Here is a 27,625-nt window from a genome sequence, read left to right as displayed (position 1 = left end):
ATCAATTATTTTTTTACTATGTTTTTACTACAATTTTACTATGTTTTTAGTACATTTTTTCTATGTTTTTAGTACATTTTTTCTATGTTTTTACTACATTTTTACCATGTTTTTACTACATTTTTACTTTTTATTTCACTTAGGCCTGTATCTTGATAACTGTTTCTATATATTGATTACTGTTTTTTATATTTTTTTGACTGTCTTAGAACGGGGTAAATAACCCTAGTTAGACAGTCAAAGCAACTTTGCATAAATTATAATTTTGTGTATGTAATATAATGATAATAATAAATAAATAAATTAACTTCGAAATTACCAGCAGATCTTAAATTTAATTGAAAATGAGTAGGTATATTCATTTCGGATGTTTTTAAAAACGGAATAGAAGAAAAAATAAGTATTTTAATCAGTCTTTAAGTCAGAACAGCCTTTTATATTTAGTAATCTTCGAGACTTTGCAGTTTAGTCTCGTTTATTAGTGAAAATTATAGGGTTGTGGTTATTTTAGGAAGATAGATGTATTTTTAGTAGATACATATTTTTTCCTGATCCCGAATATGTATTTAACTTATGACCGAATATGTATTTAACTTATGACCGAATATGTATTTAACTTGTCCCGAATATGTATTTAACTTGATATGTCCTTCTTTCTTATGACGGCAGAGTACTCTCCTAAATTTAGGGAACATTTATGACAGCCATTATTTGTAATATGTGTTGCCATTTGTTTATATTTGCCTAAGGTTTTACTTGTGTTGTCTTAGATAGAACTTGACGTAATATTTTCTTCCAGTCAAGTCGCCGTGGTGGAAGTATTGCCGTGGAAGAAAGTAAAGCGGCTACTATTCCCGAGGAAACAAAGGCCATCAGCCTAGACAGCGACAACAGTGACTCGGAAGGATCTTCCACCCCCTCCCAACAGTCGTAAGTCTCACCCATTTTACACATTAAAGTATCTTGCGTATTATATTTTGGATGTTTGTAGCACTAACTTTGTGGTTCATTGTTATATTTTAAAAGAATAAATAAAATCACTTTGTTTTTTGAACCACTTATTTATTATCACAACGGACTAGTAACGGACTAGTTTCGGAAACTCATGTTGCCCTCTTCAGGGTTATACAGGTGTTCTTTAAACCCTGTCACATCTGAAACCACAATGAGCAGTATGGGCAAGAAGACATATTAGCATATTTAAAAAATATTTAGAACCAAGAAAATTTTTCTAAATAAAATATTTAAAGAAACAAATGGTTGCCTACTTCTGCAAGGGAGAAGTGAGGGGAGCAAGTTGGCAACCATTTGCTTTTTTTGATATTTTATTTTTTTAAATTTTATTATTTCTAAAAAAATAATTTAATGTGCCAATATGTCTTCTTGCTCATACTGATCATTGTGGTTTTGGATGTGACGTGGTTTAAAGAGCATCCTGTATAATGACCAAATATACACACCAAATTTTAAAAGATTTGCCAAGCGACATAAGACCGGCATTCTACACAAATAATATAGGAAATTTTATTAAAAACACTAAGGATAAAACAAACAAATTAGAAAAATCAGGGGTGTACAAACTAACTTGCCACGATTGTAGAGCATTTTACATAGGAAAAACATTGCGGTCATTCAAAATTAGAATAAAAGAACACATGAGATGACTAAATAATAACAATTTTTCGCAATTTGCTGAACCCATTTTAAGTAATAATCATTAATTTAATTTTGAAGATGGAATAAAAATATTACATGTTAATTATAAGACTTATCGATTAAATAATTTGGAAATCCTCGAAATAAAAAAAGCCGTCAAACAAAATTTAAGTATTATAAATAATCAATTAAATTTAAGTCAAAGTCCTATTTTTAATATTTTCCCTGTAAATTCTAACCCTACCTTAAACACAATTACCACACCCCCCTCTATCCTTATCCACACCCGCTGTTCACTGTTTCTTTTACGCATGTATATTTAGTCATTATATAACCCTGAAGAGGGCAATGTGAGTTGCCGAAACTAGTCTGTTGTGATAATAAATAAGTGGTTCAAAAAACAATGTAATGTTAGTAAAAAATTATATTCGTTCTTAAGATGTTATGAACTAACTTAATAAAACATAAATGAATACCATCATGTGACAAAAATGATCAAGATACGCTGTGATCGGGTGGTGCTTATTTAAACATTTTAATCATTTTCAGTGTCCAGAAAGTAGAGCCTGTCAAACTAGTGGAATCACCCAAACTACCTCCAGCGAAAGAAGTTGAACCGGCAAAGGAAGTTCCCACTGTACAGCACAAATCTCCGGCCAAGGAACCCCCGCCGCAGCACTCGCCGGCCAAACCGACTCCCGCCCAGCAGTCTCCCACCAAGGAGCGCCTAGTGGCCCAGTCGCCCGCCAAGCCCGTGGAACAAGCCAAGCGGGAAAAGACGCCCGAAAAACAGGTTCAAACGCCAGCTAAGCCCGTTCAATCCCCGGTCAAGCCCGTTCAATCCCCGGTCAAGCCTGTTCAATCCCCAGTCAAGCCCGTTCAATCTCCAGTCAAACCTGTAGAACAGCCTGCGCGGGTTGTCCAGTCCCCTATAAAACCACAAGACTCAGCGATGAAGCCTGTTGCTGTATCTCCCTCCAAGCCCGTGGCTAAAGTTGAGACGCCCGTCAAGCCCGTGGCTAAAGTGGAGACGCCTGTCAAGCCTGTGGCTAAAGTGGAGACGCCCGTCAAGCCCGTGGCTAAAGTGGAGACGCCCGTCAAGCCCGTGGCTAAAGTGGAGACACCCACCAAGCCCGCTGCCAAAGTGGAGACACCCGTCAAGCCTGCTGCCAAAGTGGAGTCACCGGTGAAGCCGTCAGTTGTGGCTGACAAGAAACCGGAGGTTTGCCCGGTCAAGTCCTCTGCAGTTGAACAGAAAGTTTCTGCAAAGGCGACTCCGCACAAGGAAGAGAAGGGTAAGAATATTGGCATTACATCTTATATATAGGGTGTTCTTTGAACCCTGTCACATCCGAAACCACGATGATCAGTATGAGCAAGAAGACATAACCTAAAAGTTAGATTACAAAAAGTCTTGCAGCTACTGAGCGCACGGACGGTTGGAATTCTACACCCCATTTACTAAATTTAGATATTTTATAGTTTATAAACAGGGTGGGTACACAGTGACTCACTGGTGAGTTGCCCGCGTCCAATGAGTCAATTTCGAACTTGAGTCAGTTGGAATTTTCAGTTTATGAGATGTTTTCATACGATCTTTGTTTGTTTTCTAGCTGAAGCGATGGAAGTTGAATCGTCTGCAAAAGTGGGCGGCGCCGCTACAGAAGACAAACCCAAGGACGGGGAGAAGGAGGAGCAGAAGAAAGACGGAGAAGAAAAGACCAAAAAGGAAGATGAAGATGGAAACAAGAAAGATGTACGTATACGACAAATATGTTCAGTGCTAACCAAAATCGTTACCGGGTGTTTACACAAATTGGGAAAAATGTTCGATTCAAGTTATTTATTGTCTGATTTAAATTATTTATTGACAATTCTTGATGGAATTCCATTGTAATGATGTAATAACTTATATTTACATATAAGTTATTAATTTAAAAAATACTTGGTACACTTCCACTTATTCCAGTCTGAAGATGCCCATTAGAGGGTGAAAGCGCTAATTGATCAAACAAATAAGTGGAAGTGTACTAAGTATTTTTAAATTAATAACTTATACGTGAATATAATGGTGGATTTATTGCCAAATGGCAACTTCTTCCAACCAACTGATAATGATGATTTCACTAAATAGAGGTATTATTTAGTAATTTAAGCATTTTTTTTTGTTTTATTGCTCAAAAAAAAATATTTCTTTAAGTACTAATGTTGTATTAGTTTTTTTATTATTATTATCTAGTTATTCTCAACTTTACTGTGTTATATTTATATTTAGTACATAAGATTTTATCATGGTTATTGCTATCTTTTATTTAGAAATGTTATGTTTCTTTTTAAATTTTTGTTTTTTGTACTATATGTTAACTAAATTGTTTAGGTTTAATTATTCGATTATTTCATGCTATGTACTACATGATTATTGTGCACCGCTGTGATTATTTCTGTAAATTATTACTTTTTTGTAAAAGGTCCTTTGAGCCGTTGATGTATAAATAAATAAGTTATTACATCATTATTTACTGTAAATTTTTCATAGAATCCAACTGTAATTTTATAATAACCTATATTTCAATATTAGTTATAAATTCCAAAAATACTTGTCACTGAAAGAAAATCGAATGACCACTATTCGCTTACTAACACACAACAAAGAAATCTGTTATGTTACTCCGTGTGTAAAGTGGCCACTTAAACCAGTCAGTGACAGGTCATAAGCCCTGTAGATGCCTAGATTTCTATATTACCTTCTCTTAAATGTTCTTCATCTCTGTTAATATGTTAAGTCTGTTTTTATCTCCCCATGCAACATCAAACTTGGACTTGATTCATTATCATCCTTACACAGCGTGTATCCATGCACGCCTTTAAATATTGTTAATTATATAAATGGTTATTTATGTGTTCGAGTAGGACTTCCGGAGAGAGCGAGGAGATAGAGATCGCAGGAGGAGAGACAAACACAGTCGTTGGGGAAGTCAACCATCGGATAGTCTCCTGGCCATGGAGCAAGACCTTCAGGTTTGTAGCATTTTACATTTATAAACGTTTCAAATATTCACAGATTTATTTACAGTAATCTACCGTTCGATTATCCAACAATTATTCTAATCCGCTGTTATTCTTACTAGTTAAAAGCACAAAATCAGGCTCTATAATTCACCTATTAAACCTTGGTGCTCAGATTGTTTAAAATAATTTTAAAACATTGTTTATTATTGTTTTTATAGTGAAACTCCTAAAATATTTATATATATTGTGAAACCACAAAATTAAAAGTGTGTAAAAAATTAGTTTTTAAGAGATTTAAAAAAAAAGTAAGACTTTCAAAGTATATAATTAAGGGCATTGGAAGCAAAGATAGCAAACTCCCGTTTTGGTGTTTTCGAGAAAAATAACAAAAACTGCTACACTAATGCCAAAGAAAGTCTTCATGTTAGAATGTTATTTTCACTGAACTTAAACTTTAAAATACTAGTAAATTAGCTTTAATAGAAAGACGAATTGGCACTGCCATTTTGAAAATTTAAATCACAAATGTCATTGTTCAAATAAAACCGCTGATGGATATTGCTATGTTTGCTTCCAAACACTATTTTCAAACCATCAGAAGTATGATTTCAAACTAAATTTGCAACTCAACTCGTGATTTTTATAAAAATAAAGTTGATAAACTACAGAATGACATCATAACCAAAAAGAATATTTTTTTGGAGGTTCCTATCTTTGCTTCCAATGCCCTCAATTATACTCTGATGTAAGAGAAATACTTCTCGGCTTCCAGTCCCTTTAGCTATATCTATAAAATTTGCCCACTTCAGGACAACTCTCGCGATGGCGACGAGTCCACTAAGGAGGAGGAGAGGCGGGAGCGTCGCCGCTCGCCCGTCGAGCGCCGCCCTCGCGAGTCCTCCCCCCCTCGCCGCAAGAGTCCCCTCCGCGTGCCGGAGCCGGATATTCCCGTCGACAAAGTCACCCTCTCTTGGTGTGAGTATTAAAAAACAATTATTTACAATTTTGGTCCATTAGATCAATTATTCGAGATCGTCATTGTCATTCCCTTTCCGCACTTATGGTGCACAGGGCACTGCATCCATGCACCAATCGCAGTATTGTTTTTGTTACATGAAGGTATGAAATATTTTAGTATAAAGAAACATTTTTCAACAAATATTTCATGTCAACCATGTCGGGAATCGAACTTGAGACTGCAGGCATGGTAGGCAAACGCGTTGAACATTACGCCACAAGGCGGACAAGGTGATCAATCATATTTGTTAATATATTTTAAATAAAACACTTTGTATATAATATCGACGCTGGAAAGGAAAATGTTACCAAGTGACATGTAGCAACTTTACAGAAGAGCCAATTAAAGTTTTTTTTGTGGAATTAATAAAGCATCTTGTATTTTAAACTTTTATTTCAATTATGTTAAAACCACGCCAAAATGATACGCAAGTATAAGATTTTTTTATTTTTTTTAATCCACAAAGAATCTTGCATTTTAAACTTTTATTTCAATTGTGTAAGAATCACAACAAAATAATACGTGAGTATTAGATTTTTTAAATTTTATATAACAAAAAAACTTTATTGGCTATTCTGTAAATTTGCTAGATGTCGCTTGGTAACTTTTTTCTTTCCAGTGTCGATATATACCACACACTAGTCTAATATTAGCACACAACTAGTTCCAGGTATTCCGAATTATCCATCATCAGGTGTAAATATCAACTTAGCCAAAGTCACAATACAGTCGATTTTGATTATTAAGACTAAGATGGGACTGACTGAATTTGCTCATTATAAGCACTATTCGTTAGAACTATTCGCCAGAGAAAGTTAAAAATGCAAAATTATTAACATAAAAATATACATATCGTCGATGGCAATTCATCACAGCGTAACTCAAATTTGACCGCTTTAGAGGAGAGATTGAATATTTATAAATTTTTTTGTGTTCAGTAAAATTATTGATTTAAAAAAAATATATTTAGGTAAATCTTACTTTGTAATGTTGGATACATCAATACATCACAAACCTGCTGAGGTATGGTACAAATTCCCCATATGACTACAACATGAATACTACATCACATAAAGAAGAAAAAATACATGCGACAGCAACCGAGGAAAACATCCCCAGATTAAGTAGTAACATATATTATTTCTCATTACAGATGACAGTGATTTGAACTTGCAAATAGATGTGCCAGAACTCAACTCTGCCGTTCCCATCATGGAGGGGGCCTTTGTCAACTGCTGGGCGGGGGCTCGGGCCTCGCACGGAGTCTCTAAGGGGAAGGTGCTCTATGAGGTAAACATTTAACGTAGATTATAATAACTAACTAACTAACTAACCATCACGCCATTTCCCCAGAGGGGTAGGCAGAGAGGATAGAACGCCACACCACTCTGTCCTGGCACACTTCCTTTGCTTCCTTCACATTCATACATCTTCTCATGCACGCACGTCGATTATTCCGACTTTTCACATAACCACTTTCAAGAATTTGTTGTACTTGATCATGCCATGTCTTTCTCGGCCTTCCTCGACTTCTACAACCAGACACATTCGCATCATAAATCTTTTTAGCCGTTCTTTCATCATTCATTCGCTCCACATGACCAAACCATCGCAAAAGACCTTTCTTAATTTTGTCGATAATGCTTAACTCAGCCTTGCATTCTGCTCTAATTTCGACATTAGGGCACCTATCATACATTGTTTTTCCGCACATTCGCCTGAGGGATCGCATTTCAACAGCATTCAGTCTACTTTCGTCCCTTTTTTTCCAACTCCATGCTTCGCTTCCATACATTAGGGTTGGTACCAGAACTCCATTATGAACTGCTAATTTAGCCTCTTGCGATAGACACTTATTTGCTACGACAGACTTTAAGGCACCATTAACTCTGTTACCGGCACTAACCCTCCTTTCAATATCCTTGTCCATATTTCCATCTCTAGTAAACATACTACCCAGATATACAAATTCTTCGACCTGTTTCAAACTATCTCCATTTACTACAATCTTACATTCAGTCATAGTTACATTTCTTTCAAAGACCATGACGTTCGACTTTTGCACATTCATTAGCAAATCACTCTCCTTGCACACTTCGTAAACCTTTGTAACCAAGGATTGCAGTTCCTCTTCGCTGTCAGCTAGGAGGACTGCGTCATCGGCGTACAGAAGGCAACTGACAGTTAGATTACTCATTTTCGCTCCCACATCCATACTTTTCAATTCTTTCGTACATTTATCCATGTATATGTTGAATAACCACGGTGACATTACACATCCCATTACACATCCCACATTACGGTGATTATAATAAATATGTATAATTTTGCTCCAAGGTGTGAGTGCCAGGAACAGAGTGAACGGCGGGCAGACAAAAAGGTCAATTCCACTGCACTTTGAATTTAGTTTGAGACAATAATTTACCCCTTATTTGTTTACCCGCTTTTATTCTTCAGTTACTTATTAGTGTTAGCGGTATGGAGTAGTTAACGTTTATGTTTATGTAGACCTTTTAGAAAATATAGATGTCTCTCATACTAATGAGTTAACATCGTTTTATTTTAAACAATTCAAACTTTCTCCTTGCGACAAATTTGCTGGTAAAATTAAAGTTCTCAAAAGGGTATATTTTTCAAGTTCGGACATGTCCGCACGTGTTTTGCGTGCCATTTTTTTTTAGTAAAAATAAAACACCATGCCAGCCTAAAATTTCGAATTATTAGATTTCATTAAAACTTTGCTGCTAATAACTTTACGAAATTACAGTAGAATTTAGTTTGAAAATTTATTCAAGGGACAGAATTGCACAAAAAATAATTAACGAACTTTTACTGTTTACTGTTGTCCTTTCGCTCTTCATGTCCAAATAACTTTTTTTTAAATTTTATCAACAGTCCTTGTGTTTTCTGCAATACTAAAAAAATATAAATTGAACTCATTAATGTTTTTCTATTTCAGATACGAATTGAGAGTATGCAAACTCCTTCAGAAAACACATCCCCAGCCATAAGACTGGGCTGGTCTACACAAGATTCCTCTCTGCATCTCGGTAAGTCTATAAGTTCATCGCTTAGCAGTAAAACACCCGGCTAAGACACTGCTGTGGATGCCTCGGGAGAGCCCCAACCTAATTTGCCTCTTTTTTACGCCCAAGGACTCCAGCTGTCCTCGAAAGCCGTCGATGACAATCTTTCGGGTTTATTCGGCTGACACAAGATTGACGTGGGAGGAGGCGAGAGTGTTGGCTAGCGATAGGGTTTCCCGCAGGCATCTGATAATGTCCTAATGCTCCACTTAGAAGTAGATGCGGAATAAAAAGAATATGTTTTTTTATAATTAACTTTAATTGTAAAAGTGGAACTAGAATCCCAAACGCCTATGCACTCTGTAGCTGTAAGATGATTAGTAATTCAGCATCCTTTAAGTAATGTTTACAAAAATGGGGTTATATAAGTTATCATAATTAATAATACTGTAGTATGGAATTAACCATTCATTAGAAAAAACATATCTTTGAAGAAAGAAACCAACAAAAGTTGAAAGCGATGAATTGTTAAAATATTAAGATTATGTCTTCTGCAGGTGATGGTCCTCTCAGCTGGGCCTTCGAGAGTTCTGGCCGCAAAGTGAACAACTGTGAATTCGAGGAGTACGGAGTCAAGCTGAACGAGAAGGACGTGGTTGGAGTTTACCTGGTGAGTCATCACGCGCTCTTATAAATAGTGTTCTAATTTCAGCCCATTGAAGTGAATGTGAACCAACTGATAGAATAATCATACTTTTGTTTTGAAGTTTTAACTACGAGCTTTTCGCCTGAATTATTTTGTCAAAACTTTGAGTTATTTTTAATAGTATGAACTACAACTTTATTTAAATTTGCTTTAATTTCACCTTTCTCTGTGAGTTTGGCAATTTGTATGGAAGTCTGCCAAATATTGTCATTATTTCCTTATGTATTTTAATTACAATAGCTGAAAAAAACTGACAACTGAAAAAAATTCTTTTACAATCCCATATAAAAGTAAACCGTATTGTTTAATATAAATTTAACTCCACCGATGCCCTTCATAAAAGTAACCTAATTATTCATTCTGTAATCGTGCCATTAACATCACCGATTTTAAGGTTATTAAATATTTCAATATCTGGTTGGAAGGATTTTTAGTATTATATTTTACAATAAATATTATAACGCCTATAAATGATCGGTGAAAGTACTCCTTTGTCTTCCTATCGGTTTTCCTCACACCTGACCATAAAATTCAGGACATGGATTCTTCGCCGCACACCATCTCGTACACGGTGAATGGCGATGCGCACGGCACAGCGTACAGCATCGAGCCGTCGACGCTGGGGGGAGCAGCCCTGTTCCCGCACCTGCTGACGCGCAACTGCCGCTACCGCGTCAATTACGGCCACGACAAGTTCAACATGCTGACAAAGACACGCGTCGAGCGCCGCGCCGTCGAGGTGCCCCTCGAGGTGGTCATCGAGGAGAAGAGAGGTGAGTGGCTGACTATTTCAGTAATGCGGAAATTCGATGGTTTATTTTATTTGTCAATAGACTATCAAACTGAGGAATTTTTTTTTATGCATTGTAGTATCATCGCTGTTATTTTAATTACTCCGCCTGTTCCCAGTGAGGAATACATTGACAATTCAATTATATTATGTATTTTTGTGAAGTATTAAATAAATATTTTTTAAAAAAGATGAGTCAAAATAAACCACCACCTCTTTTTAAGTAATTTTACCGCAGTTGACCCCATCACCTCGAGATCTGCAGAAGGTTCACCAGCCAATACCAGCAGAGCGGCAGTGGACACTTCTGTAGCCACCCATTGCTAACAGGGGTGGCCTTTGCCCACTTAACAGGGTCCTGTGCGCATTCCTCGAAAAGGCTTGTTATGGAACCCTGTGGGCATTTAAAAATCATACCATAACAAATTCGTACTCAACGGGGGGTTATCTGTACTTGACTCACTACTGTATACTGATGAGACCACACCGAGCATAGCGCACAATTGTAGTACTAGTGTGTTGAAGTGAGCAACACGCACACTTTTTACTGAGTGGACACCGCAACCACAAATGTGTTTTAACACTCGTGTTATCGAGCGCACTCGCATGATTGTACTAAATTTCAATAGCCCCACGGTGTAAATTCACAGTACCAACCTAATAATTTTGTTTTGTGTGATAATAAATCAATTAAATTAAAATACATAGAATATCGTCAACATAAGTCGAACATAAGATTTTATGATAAAATTAAAATTTATTTTTAAACGGCACCTAGATGTTATAAGGTGGTATTACTGATTACCACTATTAACACCTCGTTTAACAACTCCATACAGTGCATTCCTAGCTAATTTCATACAACACGATTTTCGTTACTAAAACACCCGCTAGGCGGTCGCTAGGTACCATAATGAGTATCCGCACACTGAAGCTAACTTCACACAATACAATTTTAGTTATTAAAACACCCGCCAGGTAGCGCTGAAAATTTCACGTTTGTAGTGCACAATTGTGTGCTACAAATGAAAGTGCATGGTGGTGGCGTGTGCACATTTTAAATTGTATGAATTCCCATCGCTACTACTGTACCATTATCTAAGAATCAAATTAAGTGCACATGTTTCTGTGGATTTTTTTTATTTCTTTAATAAATTACACGAATTTTCTCTAACAAACTTTTTATCTTACATTTTTTCGCAAGTATTCATAGTTTCCGACACCACATTTCAAACACATGGAAATATATATTTTATAGTAATTGTGGTATTTTTCCTCAGTGAACGACTTGAAAGAAAAAGAGGCTAAAGAGAAAGAGCGGGAAGAAGAAAGAAAAAGGAAAGATGATCGCGGAAGGGATCGTTCCAGAAATGAACCAAAGGTAAATACAGAATTATAATAAAAATACTTTCTTTATGATGTCATTGTAAGAAAATACAAGTTTCACCGAGTAAAAAATAATCAATCACAGATTTAAAATTAATTAAAAGTTTTTTTTCAAAGGAACGCAAGGGTTGAATAGAGAGGGGATAACATGCAGTAAAACCCCTGTTTTACGTTTTTCAAGGGAGCGGCAAAAAAAGTTTTAAAAATAGTCATAATTGGGATTTTTCATATTTACCTATGATTTCATTAAAAATAATGTAACAATTTTTTCAATCAATAACACAATGTGATTTTTTATTAAATTTAAAAAAAACATGTTTAAATAATTTTATGTAGATACTTCTTAACATGAAAATATAGGTTCGAATGTAGACAATATTTTTTGTTATTTTCGTGCATTTATTCTTCAGTTTGGGCGCACGCGGTGGCGCGCGGTATTGTTTTCATGTTGACATAATTGAAGAATGTTAACATGAGGTTTTACTGTATTTACATTATTTAAAAAAACGTATCACTCATCACACAATGTATCCCTCCTCTTTTATTTCTAAAATAAATGACTATGAACTTCCAACAATTTTTAAAAAAGCAGATGAAATCACAAAAAAAGTTATACGGGTTTAAAATGTAATGTTATCTTTTAAATAACATCTCAATATTCTTACTGAAATGTGAAGCAGTTTAAATGGAAAAAAAAATACCTTCAGTTCTTCTTAGAATAGGTTATCTTAGTGAGGACTTAAATCAGTTTTGCATTGTTTTTTTGTTCCCAGGAGAAGCGCAGGAGGGTAGAGCGCGAAGACAAGGAGAGGGAAGGGAGCAAGGAGAATGGGAGGGCCGAGTCCCCCGGGAAAGGGCGGGGCTCGGAAAAGTACGACCCCCTGGATTCTATGGACGATGGGGAAAAAGATGATAATGGTTTAGGTGAAAAATTAACATACTTAATGATTACTTTTATATTCTATCCGAATGATATTAAACATTTTGATCTTCAAGTTCCACATGAATAATTTAGTTTTCACCATATTTATTTGTTTATTAAAAGAAAACAACAGCCACTATAGAAAAAAATATATAATATTTACAAATAAACCAAAATTATAGGCCAATTATAGTTTTCTATATACAGTCACACTTGGTTATTACGAAGAAGATGGGACTGACTGAATTTGCTCGTTTATAAACATTACTCGTTAAACCAGAAAAAGATTTTTTATATCCAATCGCCATTGCATATTGTCACTATTGAAAATTATAATAAATGCTTACAAACATACCACTTTCTAAATTTCAAATTCAGATAAATAAACATTCGTATTTTGTCACAATGTTGACAATGCGATAAGGAAATAGATTTTTTTTACACATTTCAACATATTTCGCGTCGCATTCTATTTTACAAATAATTACCACTTTTTCGCTAATTGAAACACTTCTGCTTGTTAGTAGCCATGTTTAAAATTGGTTAGGTTTTAACTTATCTGACATCACCCACTCATAAAAAAAAGGAGAAGTTTTTTGTTTACTCTGTTTACTAATGGGCTTAAGGCACTACATTGTCAAACCAAATGCAGTGTATCTCAATGTTTGGCTTTGTTTGTTCAATAATAATATTAATCTACTTCCATTTTACAATACTCTGCGAATTTCAGGTTACCGAAAACTAATTAAATAATTGATTTCAGATAAGAAAGAAGCCATCAAAGAAGATGGTAAGCCCGATGGAGAGGCCAAGAAGGATGTGAAATCCGACGAGGCGGTCAAGCCCGCCGATGGAGCCGAGGTCATCAAGGGTGGCGAGGTTAAGGTCGCTGGCGATGTCAAGGTCGCCGGTGATGTCAAGGTCGCCGGTGATGTCAAGGTCGCCGGTGATGTCAAGGTCGCTGGTGATGTCAAGGTCGTTGGCGATGTCAAGGTCGCCACCGATGTCAAGGTCGCCGCCGAGGTCGAGGCCGCCATGGAGGTGGACCCTGTCGATGACAAGGACTCCCTGCCAGAGGGTGTGAAGGAAGCAATGGCGCAGGGCAAGAAGACTGTTACCAGGTTTGTGGAATATTCCCTGGAAATTTTCAAATATATCTTTGCGGTTTAGTGAATTAAATATGAGCTTTGCTGGACGGACAGTATTGAAATCCTTTTATGAAATGCCTCTAAGATACCTATCGGATCTCTGTGTTAGGGAAAATATATCGATGAAAGAAAATATACTCTTAGGTCAACATTTGATTCAGGCAGAGGAAAACTCCGGCGCTTCTGAAACACTTGATTCGGATATCGGCCCTTCTGCCTGGAACCAATTGCTTTTGCAATTTTTAATCGTCGATAGTCCGATAGTCGATAGTCAGTTTAGATCCCAAATTAGAGTGGTGAATGGGTATAAAAAGTATTCTCTCGTTACTCAAACAAAGTAATACTCATGTTGTGATAGCGGTTGAGAAAGCTCTGATAAACACGCAATGAAGAAGTGATTCTGAGACAGTGTAGTTGCATGCAGTATTTTTCATTATTTATGGTAGATTTAAATTTCTGCTTGATGATTAAAAGTAACCATTTGATAAAATTTATTTTATTTATTCTTTTCAAATAACATTTGTATACATATTCATTAAAATATTATGGATACATATTCATTAGGATATGTGGCCGTGTTAAATCCATAATAATTAACCACAACGAAATATAACGTAAATGAAAATTATTAATAATTACATATGATACAATATTAAAAATAATAATTAAATTAAAAATAACATTCCAAATGAAAGAAATAACACTGAAAACTTGTAAAATTGATAAAATATAAATCATACATATGAAGTAACAAATTTAAATCAGTATACAAAATAATTAAGTCATTAAAATTAATAGAATATAGTACATAAGCGTAATTGTTTAAATAATTTAATATGGTTTAGAAAGTATGAATTCAAGTAACATTAATGCAACAAAATAACGGTTTAAACGATATAAAAAAATAAAACCATACATCAAAATATTACAAGGTGAACTAACATTCCCGTGTGGTACATTTAGGTACGAGCTGGATACAGAAGTTGACGGAGAGGAAGCCAAACTTGTGGAGGGATTCCTGTACATAGGGAAACTGCCTTTGGACCAACTGGTTCCCGGCCCGCAGAGGCCAGCTCCGGAAGAGGAGTGCCAGGTACGCATAGCTTCGTTATTCAAATAGTGAGCGATGAGAGAAATCACATTCATATAAAAGTGTTCCAACAGATTTGTGGACAATGCGCTAGCATTATGCTGTACGCTCTCACATTCATAGTGTTGATGGAACACCGCGCGGAGACACCAAGCACAATTAATAGTGTTTACGTTCTTAAATTATATCTTAAATGCATTTTTTTAATAATGTAACTCTACAAATAATTCACATTTTTATGTGTTCCAAATTCGTCCAATATTATGCACTAATTTTTAAAATTTATATTTGAACATCGGTTCAAATTTCAAATGTGTGATAAGCGAAACTCATATTTATGTTATTTTTATTGTTAAAATATAAATATTTATCCTTATGATTTTAACATTCTACATATAAAATAATAAAAGTGAATTTATCGTCAGTTAATATCGGAGTTTTCCGTGGCATGCATGGTAACAATAATACTTCAAATATCGTCTTCAACATGAAACACTCTTCTCGCTTACTTTTAAAATGTCTCGCAAATCTGCTCATCGCTTTAACATCGGTTTGACATATTAAGATATTATGATTATTATTTTTAAATAATTTATATTTTTAGAAAAACAAAACATGAACTAAACAAAATGAGGTTTTTATTTAAAGTCGTTATTATTATAAATATAATTCTTTCGCCTTATCAGTACAAAAATAACACAAGGTATTCAACACAATCAACGCACAGTTCCATAGAGATAACGTAATATGATACTTGAGATACGGCACCCGGTCACTGCCGAGCGGGAATTTTAAAACTGTTCGATAATTTTTTCACCACTGATATCTTCTATAATATAAACAAATTTAATCCTAGGAGTTATTCAGAGATGTCACACATCAACACATATTCAGAGAAGATTTCAATACAAACTTTTTGGCCATCTATCGTGCACTTATCAAAGTATCGGCCTGTAAAGTCAAAAATGTCTAAAGACAGTTGATTTCTCAGATTAGATAGTTTTCACTGAGATTGAGTTAAGCGTTTAGCTTGACTCAATTGTGTACCAAACATCAGCTATATTCCAAAAAATGTTTACTAAGTATTAACTGCATATTATGTACTATGCTTGATAATTATATTATTTTTAATTTACCTGATTTAACACATTTGTTTCTCTCGTTTAGGTTATCATGATGTGCGGTCTGCCCGGCTCTGGCAAGTCCCATTGGGCCCTGAAGTACGCAGCAGAAAATCCCGACAAGAGATTCAACATTCTCGGGAACACCACCTTCATAGACAAGATGAAGGTAACGCATATGGGACTTTCAATTATAACATACGAGACATTATGGTCACCCAGTTAGTACAAGTTGCAACAATAATTTGTCCTTGAATGACTTGAAATGTATTCCTCGGCCAGAGAAAAATACATTATGACTGCATACATGCTTATAACCATGGACAAATACTTCTCTATCATTCATGATGATGGTGCGTATTTGTAATATAATGAATTCATTCCACAACACAGGAGGGTTGATGGGTTCGCTCCATCCCTGAGCTATTTTCAATGAGGAGGTTCAGGCTATGGAAAATTGGACATAAACAATATTTCTTTACACGTTAAACCGTACCGTTGAGTTTCTCTAAAATTTATGAAAAAAATAATCAAAAACAAACTACAGTCGAACTCGGTTATAACGATCACGGAAATAGCGAGATCTCGGATGTAACGAGGAAACATTAGTTGACATTTTAGTTCTTGCTTTTCTCCATACAATTATTCACTGTTATAACGAGATACTTCTCGGACATACGGAATGAAAATATTGTCAAAAGTTACACCAAAAATCTTCAATTATTATAAAAATCATTCTCGAAATGAGAACCTAAGTAATAAAATCCCAACGGTCGGCTAACGTAAAGGATAAATACCGCCGGGCGTTGGGATCGGATTATGTTTATGATAGCTGTGTTAGTGTCTAAGTACCTAATTGGTAATAAAAAAATTTATTCTTTTTGGGTAAAAATTAATGCATCAAATTCTATGGCCAAGTTTCTTGAAGAGATATACAAAAAAAAAAAAACAAACTGCTTTGCATGACGTCACTAGTTCTTCCGAATCACCCAATGATTCGAGAGTTGAAATATAATCAGCAGAACTCGCCGAGAAGAAGGGGAATAGAACTTGAGACGTCACACGAAAAATAATTTAAAACAAATCTTTTAGTTTTAATAGAGTGTGGCCACTTAAACCAGCCAATGACAGGTCATAAGCCCTGTAAATGTCTAGACTTTGACATTCTCTTTTCTAAAATGTTCTGGAACTCTGTTGTGAATTGTTATTTGTTAATAAACAAATAAATAAGGCAATGCTTTGTGACAGTTGTCACCAGAGGTTGCCGCTTCTTCTGTTTTTTTCTACGTACTGTACAATTATAAACAATCATATTTTGTTTTCACGATTTACACAAATATTTAAATTTTGGCCCCATTTTCTTATAGTGGAAAATGACAAATTATGATAAAGCGGGGTTCGAACCTCGCACCTTTGATCTGTTATTCGGCGTATAAGTAATTTTTCAGAATCAAGTAATTTTTCTGAACAATGATTAATAATAATCCGAATTGATGTTACTGAGTTTATAAATAAATACCACTTTTGTAATTGTTTTTTAATACAAGCAAACACAATTTTTATTACCATTCGTGTTTGCAATATGGTCATGAGGAAGACTCTTTATAATCAACATAAGCCCTGCATATAATTTGCTAAACAGGCAATGAAAGCAGTAGAGTTAAATTCAATTAAAATCGTGGTTACAAAATTGAATTTTTAAAGAGTAAATAGGTGCGTAGGTTTTCACGGTCACTGTTATGCATATGTATCTTTTTTGGGTGTTAAATTGGTGTGTAAAGTGTGGGGGTTAAATTCATTCCGACGTTTTGGCTACCATTGCAGGAGCCATCTTCAGGGTTTAATAAACACACAGTTTACGTTTAAACGAAGATGGCCCTTTCGGTGGTAGCCGAAACATCGGAACGTATCCAACATACACAGGATCACCCAAAAAAGATACATTTTAAAGAGTAACTTGTTTATTAAGAGAAAAAAAAGTTTTTTTAGTACGAAGACCCACACTCTTTAAAGTGGTTTTTCCTCTTTCTGCGACACTTACGATTAATCAATGAATTATTTATCAACCTTTGTTTTTATTTGTGGCATTTTGAAAACTATCTTTCGCAGAGTGCTGGCTATCGTTCCGGTGCGAGCGGTTGAACGAGAAAACGCTTTATGTCGGCCGTAGAGTGAGTCTAGTATTCATATTCATTCATACATTCTAGCATTGTACGCATCGCTCGGACATCAAAGGAAATGGGACAAAAGTACCATCGTATGTATCTGCTTCCAGTTCCGCCCTGCAACTTTTGTAGTCAATTTCCGGGTCGGGGTGTGTAACCAGTGTAGTCCAAAATGGACATTTTGAGATATGACAAAAATGAAGTTTTTAAAATTCCTCGAACTCATCTAATTATATTTATGTTATTGACTTAAAATTTTATGTCCAACAAGCTAGCGTATTAATATATTTCGTTATGTTTTTGACGATGGAAATTGTGATTTTTTGGTGTGAATTAAACTTATCTGGATTGGCATAGTATCCAACTGACTCGATGGTTCTAACTTACTGCACAATATCAATTTATTATTAATAATCTGTCAAATACCAAAAATATTCCTACTGAATAATGTGCTAAAAATAAAACTGCACATCGGACTGATTATGCTTGACTTAAATTGACATGCCCATTTTTCACACCCCAATACTCAACCGATTTTATATCAGAAGTATCAGAGTAAAAATTATTTAACATCGTTTACTGTACGTCCGAAGACGGCAGATAAAATTGGGCACTTTTTAGGGTTTTTGGATGGTCCTAGCTCCCATAAGAAACAATCTATAGTGTGTAAAAAAATCACCGCTCTAGTGCCATAATCCAGGGAGAAAATGCGGAATACGTTTGCATGATAAAAAGTCAGACCCATTTCCTCTAAGAAGATTGACCTCTGGACTTAACTGACTACCCGCATCGAAGAATAATAAAATAATCCAATCAAGTGGCGTTCAATACTTATTTTTACTTTTTTGTGACTTATCTGACTACACACCCCGACCTGGGAATTATTTCTAGGAAGATTATCCACAGTACAACGACGGAAGATATCGAGCATTCCAATTTTGTTAATTTTTACAGCACTTTAAATACAGGTTGCGTTTGTACAGGTTGAGACCGGACCGTATTATTGCGATGATATAAAAATATTTCGCTATGACTGCCCCCTGCAATATGTGTCAGTGAAATCCCAACAGCGATTCAGGGGGTCGCAATTGGAAGCTCTAGTGTCCCTGATTCCGGGAAAAACTTCCTTTCAGCGGGTGGTTTCAGACTGGAATAAATTGCCAAGCCCAGTTGTCCGTTCCATTTTGGCCAACCAGTTGAAAAACAGTTTGATGCTTTTTTGGTGAAAGAAAAACGCAGATGAAAAACAATACTACACGAGATATAGGCAAAGGCTTGCCTGTAACAAATAATTATATCAACAGTGTGGTAATTTAGAAATTAACACTTAAGATGTGATTTAAACACGTGAACTGAAACAAACGGTGTCGCAACATATCAACAGTCTACATATACCATCAAATCTGCATTTTGTGAGGTTTACAGAAGAGCAAAAACAAACCTTAATATCAGATACTGTTGAATTGCTAAACATGTATCTTATTGCATTCCGATAGACACATGTTTGACCATGAGGAAGTTCAGTGGTTTTTTATTAATTTTTTTTATTTGTCAATTGACTGAAACTAAACCAATTTTTTTTTTACAATTTTCATGTATCTTATTATGCTATGATTTTTTAAAGTTTTGTATTTCTGAAATGGGGAAATATCACATACTACAAATACCAATAAAAATATATTAAATGGATTGAGAATAAATTATTGTATTCTCAAAATCAATATGGATATTGTGGAGAAATGTTTTCATACATAAATTTTTAAAAATATGTCTCTAGAAAAACGCAACATGTTTGGCCTTGACAGTTATGACGTCAAGATTCTCGACAACGTTCTAAACAAATTTGAATGCGCAGGAACAAATAAACACGGATCGTGACGTATTAGGGGCGTAGTTAAGAATGACCGTTTTTGCGGGAATTCAAAATTACATATTTTCAAATATTTTGTATCCTACTAATAATTAGCAAAAAAAAATTGTTTTACTGTACAGTATTTCATAGACCTTTATAACTTTAAAAATATGAAGAAAAAAAACTTATATTTTCCTATTACTCCGCATGTGACGTCAGAGGTTGTCTTCCGCTTATTCTCGTCAGTTCTGACGAATGGTCCGTTGAAGGTAAATAAACCGGATATCTTTCACAGCTCTCCTATCATTTATTGGTTGATTCATCTGAAACAGTGACGTCATTCAAAGTAATCGTCATTCAAAAATATCTTTTGTACATTTTCAAGAAACCTGGCAGTACAATTTAGTGCTATAAATTTTACCGCGCACAAGAAAATAATTTTGCTATTCAGTTTCCCATAGGGCTGAAGTTCATCATAATTCAGTATCTGATGGCTTCAAAAAAATTTTAACCTTCGTTTTCGCTCTCCTGTAAACCTCTCAAAATGCAGATTTGATAGTATACGTAGGGACCGTCGATCTGTCACCCAAGTTTTTTAAATTTTAAAATGTTTTACGTCTCGATCATGTTTAACGAGCCGATGTTTCCCAACAGGTGGACTGCAAGCCGTACAAGGCGCAGTTTGAGGGCCGCTGGGATGCTGTCATTGCGCGAGTTACAAAGTCTGTTGTGAAGCTTATCGAAGTAGCGCACAACCGCAGGAGAAACTATATCCTTGACCAGGTAACATTCAATCCTGCCCTCCATACTCTTCTATTACCCAATGCCTCGTTACAAATATCCCAGAGACAGCAAACATACATACTTTAATAATATGAAGAAATCAAATTGTTATGGAGAGTATGTAAAGTTATATTCCTATTTTTAATTTTCAACTGAACTAATAATTTTTTAGACCCTTTTAAAAGCGATTGTTTTCCATTAGTTTGAAGTCAAATTTTTAGTAAAATTTAAATAAAAAAAACAGTTTTTTTCAAAAGAAAATATTTTGATGAAACTTGACAAAAAATGTATTGAATTAAGTTCTGTTACAGTGGTTTTCTTCATATTTTTACTAATTTAAAAATTGAATTTTATCAAAGGTTTAATATTTAAAAAGATGAGCTCTACGAGTGTTGCGAAGAATGAATAATGTTCTAATGAATAAATTCAATATGGAGTTTTCTTAAATTTCCGTGTGCATATTTCTGGACCTATTTGACTATTTTAATATCTAAGGTCCATACAATAATAATCCATAGACTATGGATTATTTGAGTTTATTTTCTAATTATTTTTTTTTTCAATGATAAATATGTGCGTTCTTTTGATTAACCCAAATATTTCGAGTTTGGGGGGGCCATTTTCAACAAGTTGTCTTAGATATAACTCAGTCTTAGAAAACGGGAATCAAATTGTGGGAGAATAAGATTCGGACCTTGGATCCGTGAGTCCGTGTCACTGGCCACGGGACCACAACAATCAGGTTAAATATTGTAAAATCTCGATTGTCAAGATTTAAATAAAAAAATATGAAATTTTTAGCCCATAAACCATGTAAATTATTTTACTTTTCAACTCGTCTGTATGTCCTGACTTAACACGGATTTCATTTCTAGCGAGTCTGGACGTGAACACGAAAACTGATTAAATATTTATTACAAGTAATTGTAATAATGACCGTGTTCAGGGCAAACGCTTCAAACCACAATTCTTGGAAAAGCAGTTTCATAATTTCAAATGTGTTTTAAATCAATCGCGTAGGTCTATACACATTCTAGCAAGAGGAATTGAGGAGTCTATTGACTTAAATCCTGTAGCCAGAACGTGTATAAGACATACGCAATTGGTTTAAAACACATTTGAAAAAAACTAAACCGCTTTCTCCAAAATTGTGCACGTGTGCAATTGAACACGGTCCATAAATAAATATGCGAACATTATTTATTCTCTCGGTTACACCCGATGTACAATTGATTTTTTAGTTATAATTAGTCACAATGTCGGTTCGTATGCAGTCCTCGATGATTCGAGCGCAAGGTAAGAGAATAAGGTAAAAGGTTCCACCCTGGGAGTTTGCGGAATTCAGGTAACGCAACGTGAGTATGAACACTTTGACACTACACAAGCTCTGTAGGAACTCGGGACCGAGGTGAGTGTTAAATCTTCCCAGCGAATACAAATTGTAACTCTTGTTGGAGTGAAGCGAATATCTGTTGATGATGTAATGAGATATATATAAATTACAGAACATTGGAGCCACAAGAACTCATCAGCTGCAAACGTTTGGCTAAGGAAATAACGCCACATTTTCAGCAATATGTCCTACTAAACATTTGACCAATTTTAGTTGGATGTTACGGTTCTCCATTCCTTCGCGACGCCTCCCTCCGGAGTGACGGCAGCTTAAATGTTTCAGCTAGATTTGCGATCATTCCACGACTAAACAACCGACTGTTTTATATGTTCCCCGCCGAGTCGAGGCTCCCGACTAATTATAGTAACCCGTTAGATTCGCGTCGTTAGTGCTGTTCACTTACTAACTAAATAAACGCATGTAACATTTAGTTTTAAATTATGACAAGGATTTTAGGTGCAGCTTTTATCACGTCTTTAAGTGGCAAATAAAACTCTCATGTGGATCTTTGGCTCTTTTGACTAGTGAGTTTGCCGACCACTTGGCCTAAGGCATTTGTTCATTTTGTAATGGTTACCCCATGCGCGCGCAGTTCTTGGTTCAAATTTTTTTTGAAAATTAGGACGTGTTCAAATTTTCTAAATTTGACCACAGATTTCACCCAATTTGTGTATTACGCGACACAATATTTGGTCAAATCTTGCGCAAGATCTTGTACCACTTTCTGACCCATGTAATACGAGCGTTTAGACATTTTAGGTGGATTCTCGAGGGGAATTCATAGATTTTAGACATATATTATTTAAGATAATAATAAAATATATATATATATATATATATATATTAGTGTTTTAACCTTTAGCTGTTAGTAAATGTACTCAAATTACTAATTTTCAACTCTGTTTTCGAAAGAGCCCATTGCAGGCAAGGTGAACTAACTGATGGCTTAGAAAAAAGAGTTTTATTTTATTCAGAAAACATACATAAAAAGTATTAAAAACAATTATTTTCTAACATAAAGAGACCAATTAAGTTTTCATAAATTATGCGTAATAATATGAGCCGTATATTTTTTATTACAATGTACCGAAAATGTGAATATTATTTAACAAAACTTAAAGTAAGCCAATTGACATTAATAGGAAATGCGGTAAAGAGCGGTTTGATGAATAGGTATTTGAATATAGTTTTTATGTTTATGCCTAGCTAACATCGAGGTCTCGTATTCCTGTTTTCTGCACCCCAAAACTTAACCGATTTAGATTTGTTTTTTATGAAAGGATTAAAGAAAATTTTCGGCGTTCGCATGTTTTGCTTTTTTAAAAAATAGTCACTCGTGACTGCAGATCAAATTAGGTGCTTTTAACAGTTTTTTTTTATGGTCCTAGCTCGTAGAGTTAAAAGTTTTCTTTCGAGCCGATAATCTTAAGGAGATCGAAGAGTCACCAACTCGATTGTATGAGAAGCGACTGAGATTTCCAAACATCCCGATACTATAAACAGATATGATGGGATCCGATTAAAATCGTCCCGGTACCCAGTTATAAGGAAATCGCATTAAAGCGTAGACTATGAAAAATATTGTGGTTATTCTGCGAAAAAGCACTAAGTCAAAATTACTACTTCTGAGATAATTGAAGTTCAAAGTTTGTAACGAAATAACTTTTTTTTAAATACTAAACATTACTAAGCCAACTGGAAAGAATGGTGAATTGATCTATTTACTACATTTTATTCAATAGTTCAATAAATAATAACTGAACTTTTAGAACATTTTTTCAAAATAATAGTGGATTGACATGACTTAGTGCATTTTCGCTGATACATAATACCACAGTAAGGAATTCAAATTAAAGTCACATTGTACCTACTTTAGTCACTTTGTGAGAAATATTTTTTTCTTTAATCAAAAAAGTTATGTAATCATTTTATCTAATTTACAGTACTTATTACATTAAGTAAAATAATAATTGATTAGTAAAAAGAGAAAAGAAAGAAAATAATAATTTCCACATTTGCCCCGAATGAAGCAAGTAGACATCACTTACTAGACATTTCCAGGATATCATGTCGCCAACCAACAATCTCACCTTTTCTCAAGTCAGTACTGCTCCGTAAGCTCCGCTGAATACATCCGAAATATTGTTATTGATGGCCCACCAGTATGGCGTCCCTTGTGCCTCGGTGCTTTTTCCCTGAACGGATTTATGTTGTATTGACTTATTACAGAAAATATCTCGACTTGGATAGGACTTAGTGCGTTTTTGCAGATTGTAGAGTATTTTTTCAACAGCATAACCTCGTCATTAAGTCAAAACAAAATTTTGACTTAGTGCTTTTTCGCAGAATACCCACGATATGTCAAATTAACAAGCTGCACACAGCGACGACTGTGACACGGTGCAAATCTTAAGTACATAATGTTACGTATACAAGCGGGTACCCAAAAAGAAACTAGATAGTTTTTTTAGTACGGGGTTCTGCTGACCGGGACGCGTAGAGCTACCTCTTATCAGTCATAATCCCAAGTGTCGTTGCTGGAGAAGGTTCCGTCTGGCTGGTGTGAATCTTTCTGTGACAGTTGTTTTGCGTGCTCGTCGTTTTGCCACGGATGATCGAAAAGGGGCCAAGACGTTTTGCTTCCTGCTCGGGTAAACTGGCACAAAAGTTCTCGAAACGTTAACCACGGCCTATAAACATGATGCTACGAGGAAGACTCGAGAGTGTTTGAGTGGTTTTACCATTTTAAAAGAGGTGAAATGTCAATTGATGACCGATCCCGCTCTGGACGTCCTTCGACGGCCCGAACCGACGAAATGTCATTAAAATTTCCAGACCGCCAAAGCAGTTGTAGAGCTTTCTGGAGTGAAGCGAATTTTTAGTCAAGATTTGAGGATATCTGCCAAATTTGCTCCTCTCAAACAGTCCTCTGTGTACCAATTTTTTTAAAAATTAGACCACTGTGCCTCACATTCCTTATTCATCCGATCTAGCCCCCTGTGATTTCTTTTTATTCCTATTTAAATTTATTTCAACAGAACTCCCTAGGGAGGAAATCCAGCCAGTCTGCAAGCATTTGGACATAATCAAACATTGTCTTTTTATTCCTTTTAATGAAAAAATACATTTTTGTATTTATTTTCATTTAAGAAGGTAAACATGAACAGAAAATATAAAAGGAAAAATAATGAAACCCACTAAACCGCAAAACTGGCTTGTCAGCAATTTTTTTTTTTTCCTTTGCAAAGAAAAAAGTTAAAGAAATTATATCAATTTAAAAAGTAATTTAAGCATTATTAAGAGCTAAAAGCATACATATTTTTTTACACAAAATTTATTTACAAAAATTTAAATAGATGACTGTTGACATAAAATAATAATCAATATAAAGCCGTGTTACATATTAGGCATTTAATTATTTTTTTCTTAAAAGTTTTGTCAACGTTTTCTTTTAAGATCTGCTTAGGAATCTTATTGAAAATTTTAGTAATTGTAAAATGAAGTGTTCTTTTGATCAATGAAAATGAAAATAATATAAAACATTTTCCGACATGGCCGAGGTTAAGAAAAAAACAACGGGGGCGCTGTTAAGCATCACGGAAAACGAATTAAAAAATGTTTCAACAATTGGGACAAAATATTGGACACGAACATTAGCTTCAATGGAGAGTAAATCAAAGGGCTTATTTACTTTTTATGGGTCCGGTTTAATTTGGTTACCCTCTCGTATATCTACACAAATAACATCAGTTGTGATGACGGACGCTGTAATGCGACCCAAAACATCGGAAAAAAGTACAAACGACACGGCATGATAACCCAAAAAATTCTGCGCAAATTTTTACCATTTTGTCAGTTGGTTCACTTAACCTGTAATGGCTCAAATTATTTCAAGTGCGTTTAATTAATCAACTTATCTAGTAAAATATGTATCTTCAATTGAATGATAAGGGAACATTATTGCTATGAAGGAAACACCACACCAAATTTTCAATCCTGAAGATATAAAAAAAATTAAAAATTATTCAAATTTTTAACAAGCATCTGTGGAAACCAGGCCGAAAGCTAGAAACATATTTACAATTTATTAACGGTCCATTTTCCATTTAATTTCAGAAATAATAAACCGATACATGGAAAATTGGTGTTTTTGCCCAAATAGATCACATCTGTAATTCGCCACTTGCCTGATATATGATTCCTGTTTTGTACGCCTTATTTGTATCCTTTCACCGAGGGAGGAGTAATTAAATTTAATGCACCAGTTAAAATCAAATTTGGCCCCAGCATCGTCGTCATACCCCTGCCCTCTGTAGGACTCTGCATAAGTCCACTTAATGCAGCGTTCATAGATCATCTGTCACACGGAGGCATGGTGATCGGCCTTACGCTTCAGGTGCCAGTAACGAACGTGAATTATTGCACTGTAGTACCACGTCCTTGATCAATATTTCATGTCCACCTATGGGGCAAATTATCTCCTCTCGATTTCCTTATTCAGGATCTGAAAGCGACCCGGGACCTGAAAGCAGCCATCGAGTTGAAAGCACTCATCCAGGATTCTAGTTCTATTTTGCACACATAACTGTATTCTCAATCCGCCCGGACACGGAGGAGAAATTCGAAAAGTGGAATTTGGAAATATTAAATATTTACCCCAAACATTTGTGCGAGAAAATCATAGTTATTAAGTTGCTTTTGTACCAAATAAGTTACTAACAAAATTTCATAGAATATATTTAGACAAACATCGATACATCTTTTATCATCTTTTTGCGTAATTTTTTTTTAAGAAAATAAATATATGCATTCTTATGCTTTACCCGAATATTTCAATTTTGGGGCCATTTTCAACGAGTTGTAAGTTGGGTTCGAACCTCGGACCTCCGATCTGGGAGTTCGCAACACTAGCCGCGGGGCCGCAACACGATTCATGTGGAACAAGAAACTTCTAGCAATAATCTAGGTACCGAGCTACTATGCGAGCGGAATATCCACGTTCAGCGCTATGGTAATAAAACAGAATCGGAATGTCCATGACAATATGTAAGATTTTGGGAATGACCGCGTTGAAAGTTGTAATGTTCAGATCGCCGTCGGTATCGGAGGCAATGGAGAACCGCTGAATAATTGTAATAAGAATAATTCCATGATCAGAAGAAATGCTAATGAAACCTATCTAAATGAAATGTTTTGCTCTCTACCATATATATTCCGGATTCCTCCGACTGCTGGACTTGGGCATGCGTGGATCTCATCCCTCGGGTATCAAACTAAACACCTATCTTGACGCGACGATAATCTCCCGCACGTACGGGAACAGACTAACGTGTATTCGACAGCCCAAAGGCGCAAAATGCGCGATTTCAACACGGGATACAAGCGAACCGCCGTCGTTATCGTCCCCGATGAAGAGGCCTACGCCGAGCGTCAAAAGTTGCGCGAGGAACGGGACGGCAAAGATGTGCCTGACGCGGCGGTGCTAGAAATGAAAGGTACGCAAAGATACACATCCGCAAAGTTTTCATTCACTTCTGTGGAGCGTAAAATTATACTTATT

General features: G+C 35.4%; 1 protein-coding gene across 5 annotated transcripts in view; it reads left to right on the top strand.

Annotated features, from left to right (window-relative positions):
* Window positions 1-27,625, top strand: part of LOC148274962 (uncharacterized) — a 48,825-nt gene that overhangs the window by 5,795 nt on the left and 15,405 nt on the right. For 4 of the 5 annotated variants that reach the window (XM_088236368.1, XM_088236367.1, XM_088236370.1 and 1 more), the window contains exons 3-18: window positions 800-930; window positions 2,206-2,951; window positions 3,270-3,412; window positions 4,567-4,674; window positions 5,475-5,640; window positions 6,837-6,973; window positions 8,643-8,733; window positions 9,267-9,379; window positions 9,951-10,188; window positions 11,486-11,586; window positions 12,365-12,515; window positions 13,277-13,634; window positions 14,625-14,754; window positions 15,919-16,041; window positions 20,544-20,672; window positions 27,389-27,560. In XM_088236368.1, the coding sequence (XP_088092494.1) occupies window positions 800-930; window positions 2,206-2,951; window positions 3,270-3,412; window positions 4,567-4,674; window positions 5,475-5,640; window positions 6,837-6,973; window positions 8,643-8,733; window positions 9,267-9,379; window positions 9,951-10,188; window positions 11,486-11,586; window positions 12,365-12,515; window positions 13,277-13,634; window positions 14,625-14,754; window positions 15,919-16,041; window positions 20,544-20,672; window positions 27,389-27,560 (3,037 nt within the window). The remainder of the gene's footprint in view (window positions 1-799; window positions 931-2,205; window positions 2,952-3,269; window positions 3,413-4,566; window positions 4,675-5,474; window positions 5,641-6,836; window positions 6,974-8,642; window positions 8,734-9,266; window positions 9,380-9,950; window positions 10,189-11,485; window positions 11,587-12,364; window positions 12,516-13,276; window positions 13,635-14,624; window positions 14,755-15,918; window positions 16,042-20,543; window positions 20,673-27,388; window positions 27,561-27,625) is intronic. The other variant, XM_088236371.1, reaches the window with a different exon arrangement.

The sequence above is a fragment of the Micrasema longulum genome, unplaced genomic scaffold (assembly GCF_059751315.1).
Source record: "Micrasema longulum isolate JH-2025_06_02 unplaced genomic scaffold, ASM5975131v1 h1tg001544l, whole genome shotgun sequence".
In the NCBI taxonomy this organism is placed as follows: Eukaryota; Metazoa; Arthropoda; class Insecta; order Trichoptera; family Brachycentridae; genus Micrasema; species Micrasema longulum.
The sequence above is the reverse complement of the archived record's forward strand: the minus strand, read 5'-3'. Positions and strand labels throughout refer to the sequence as shown.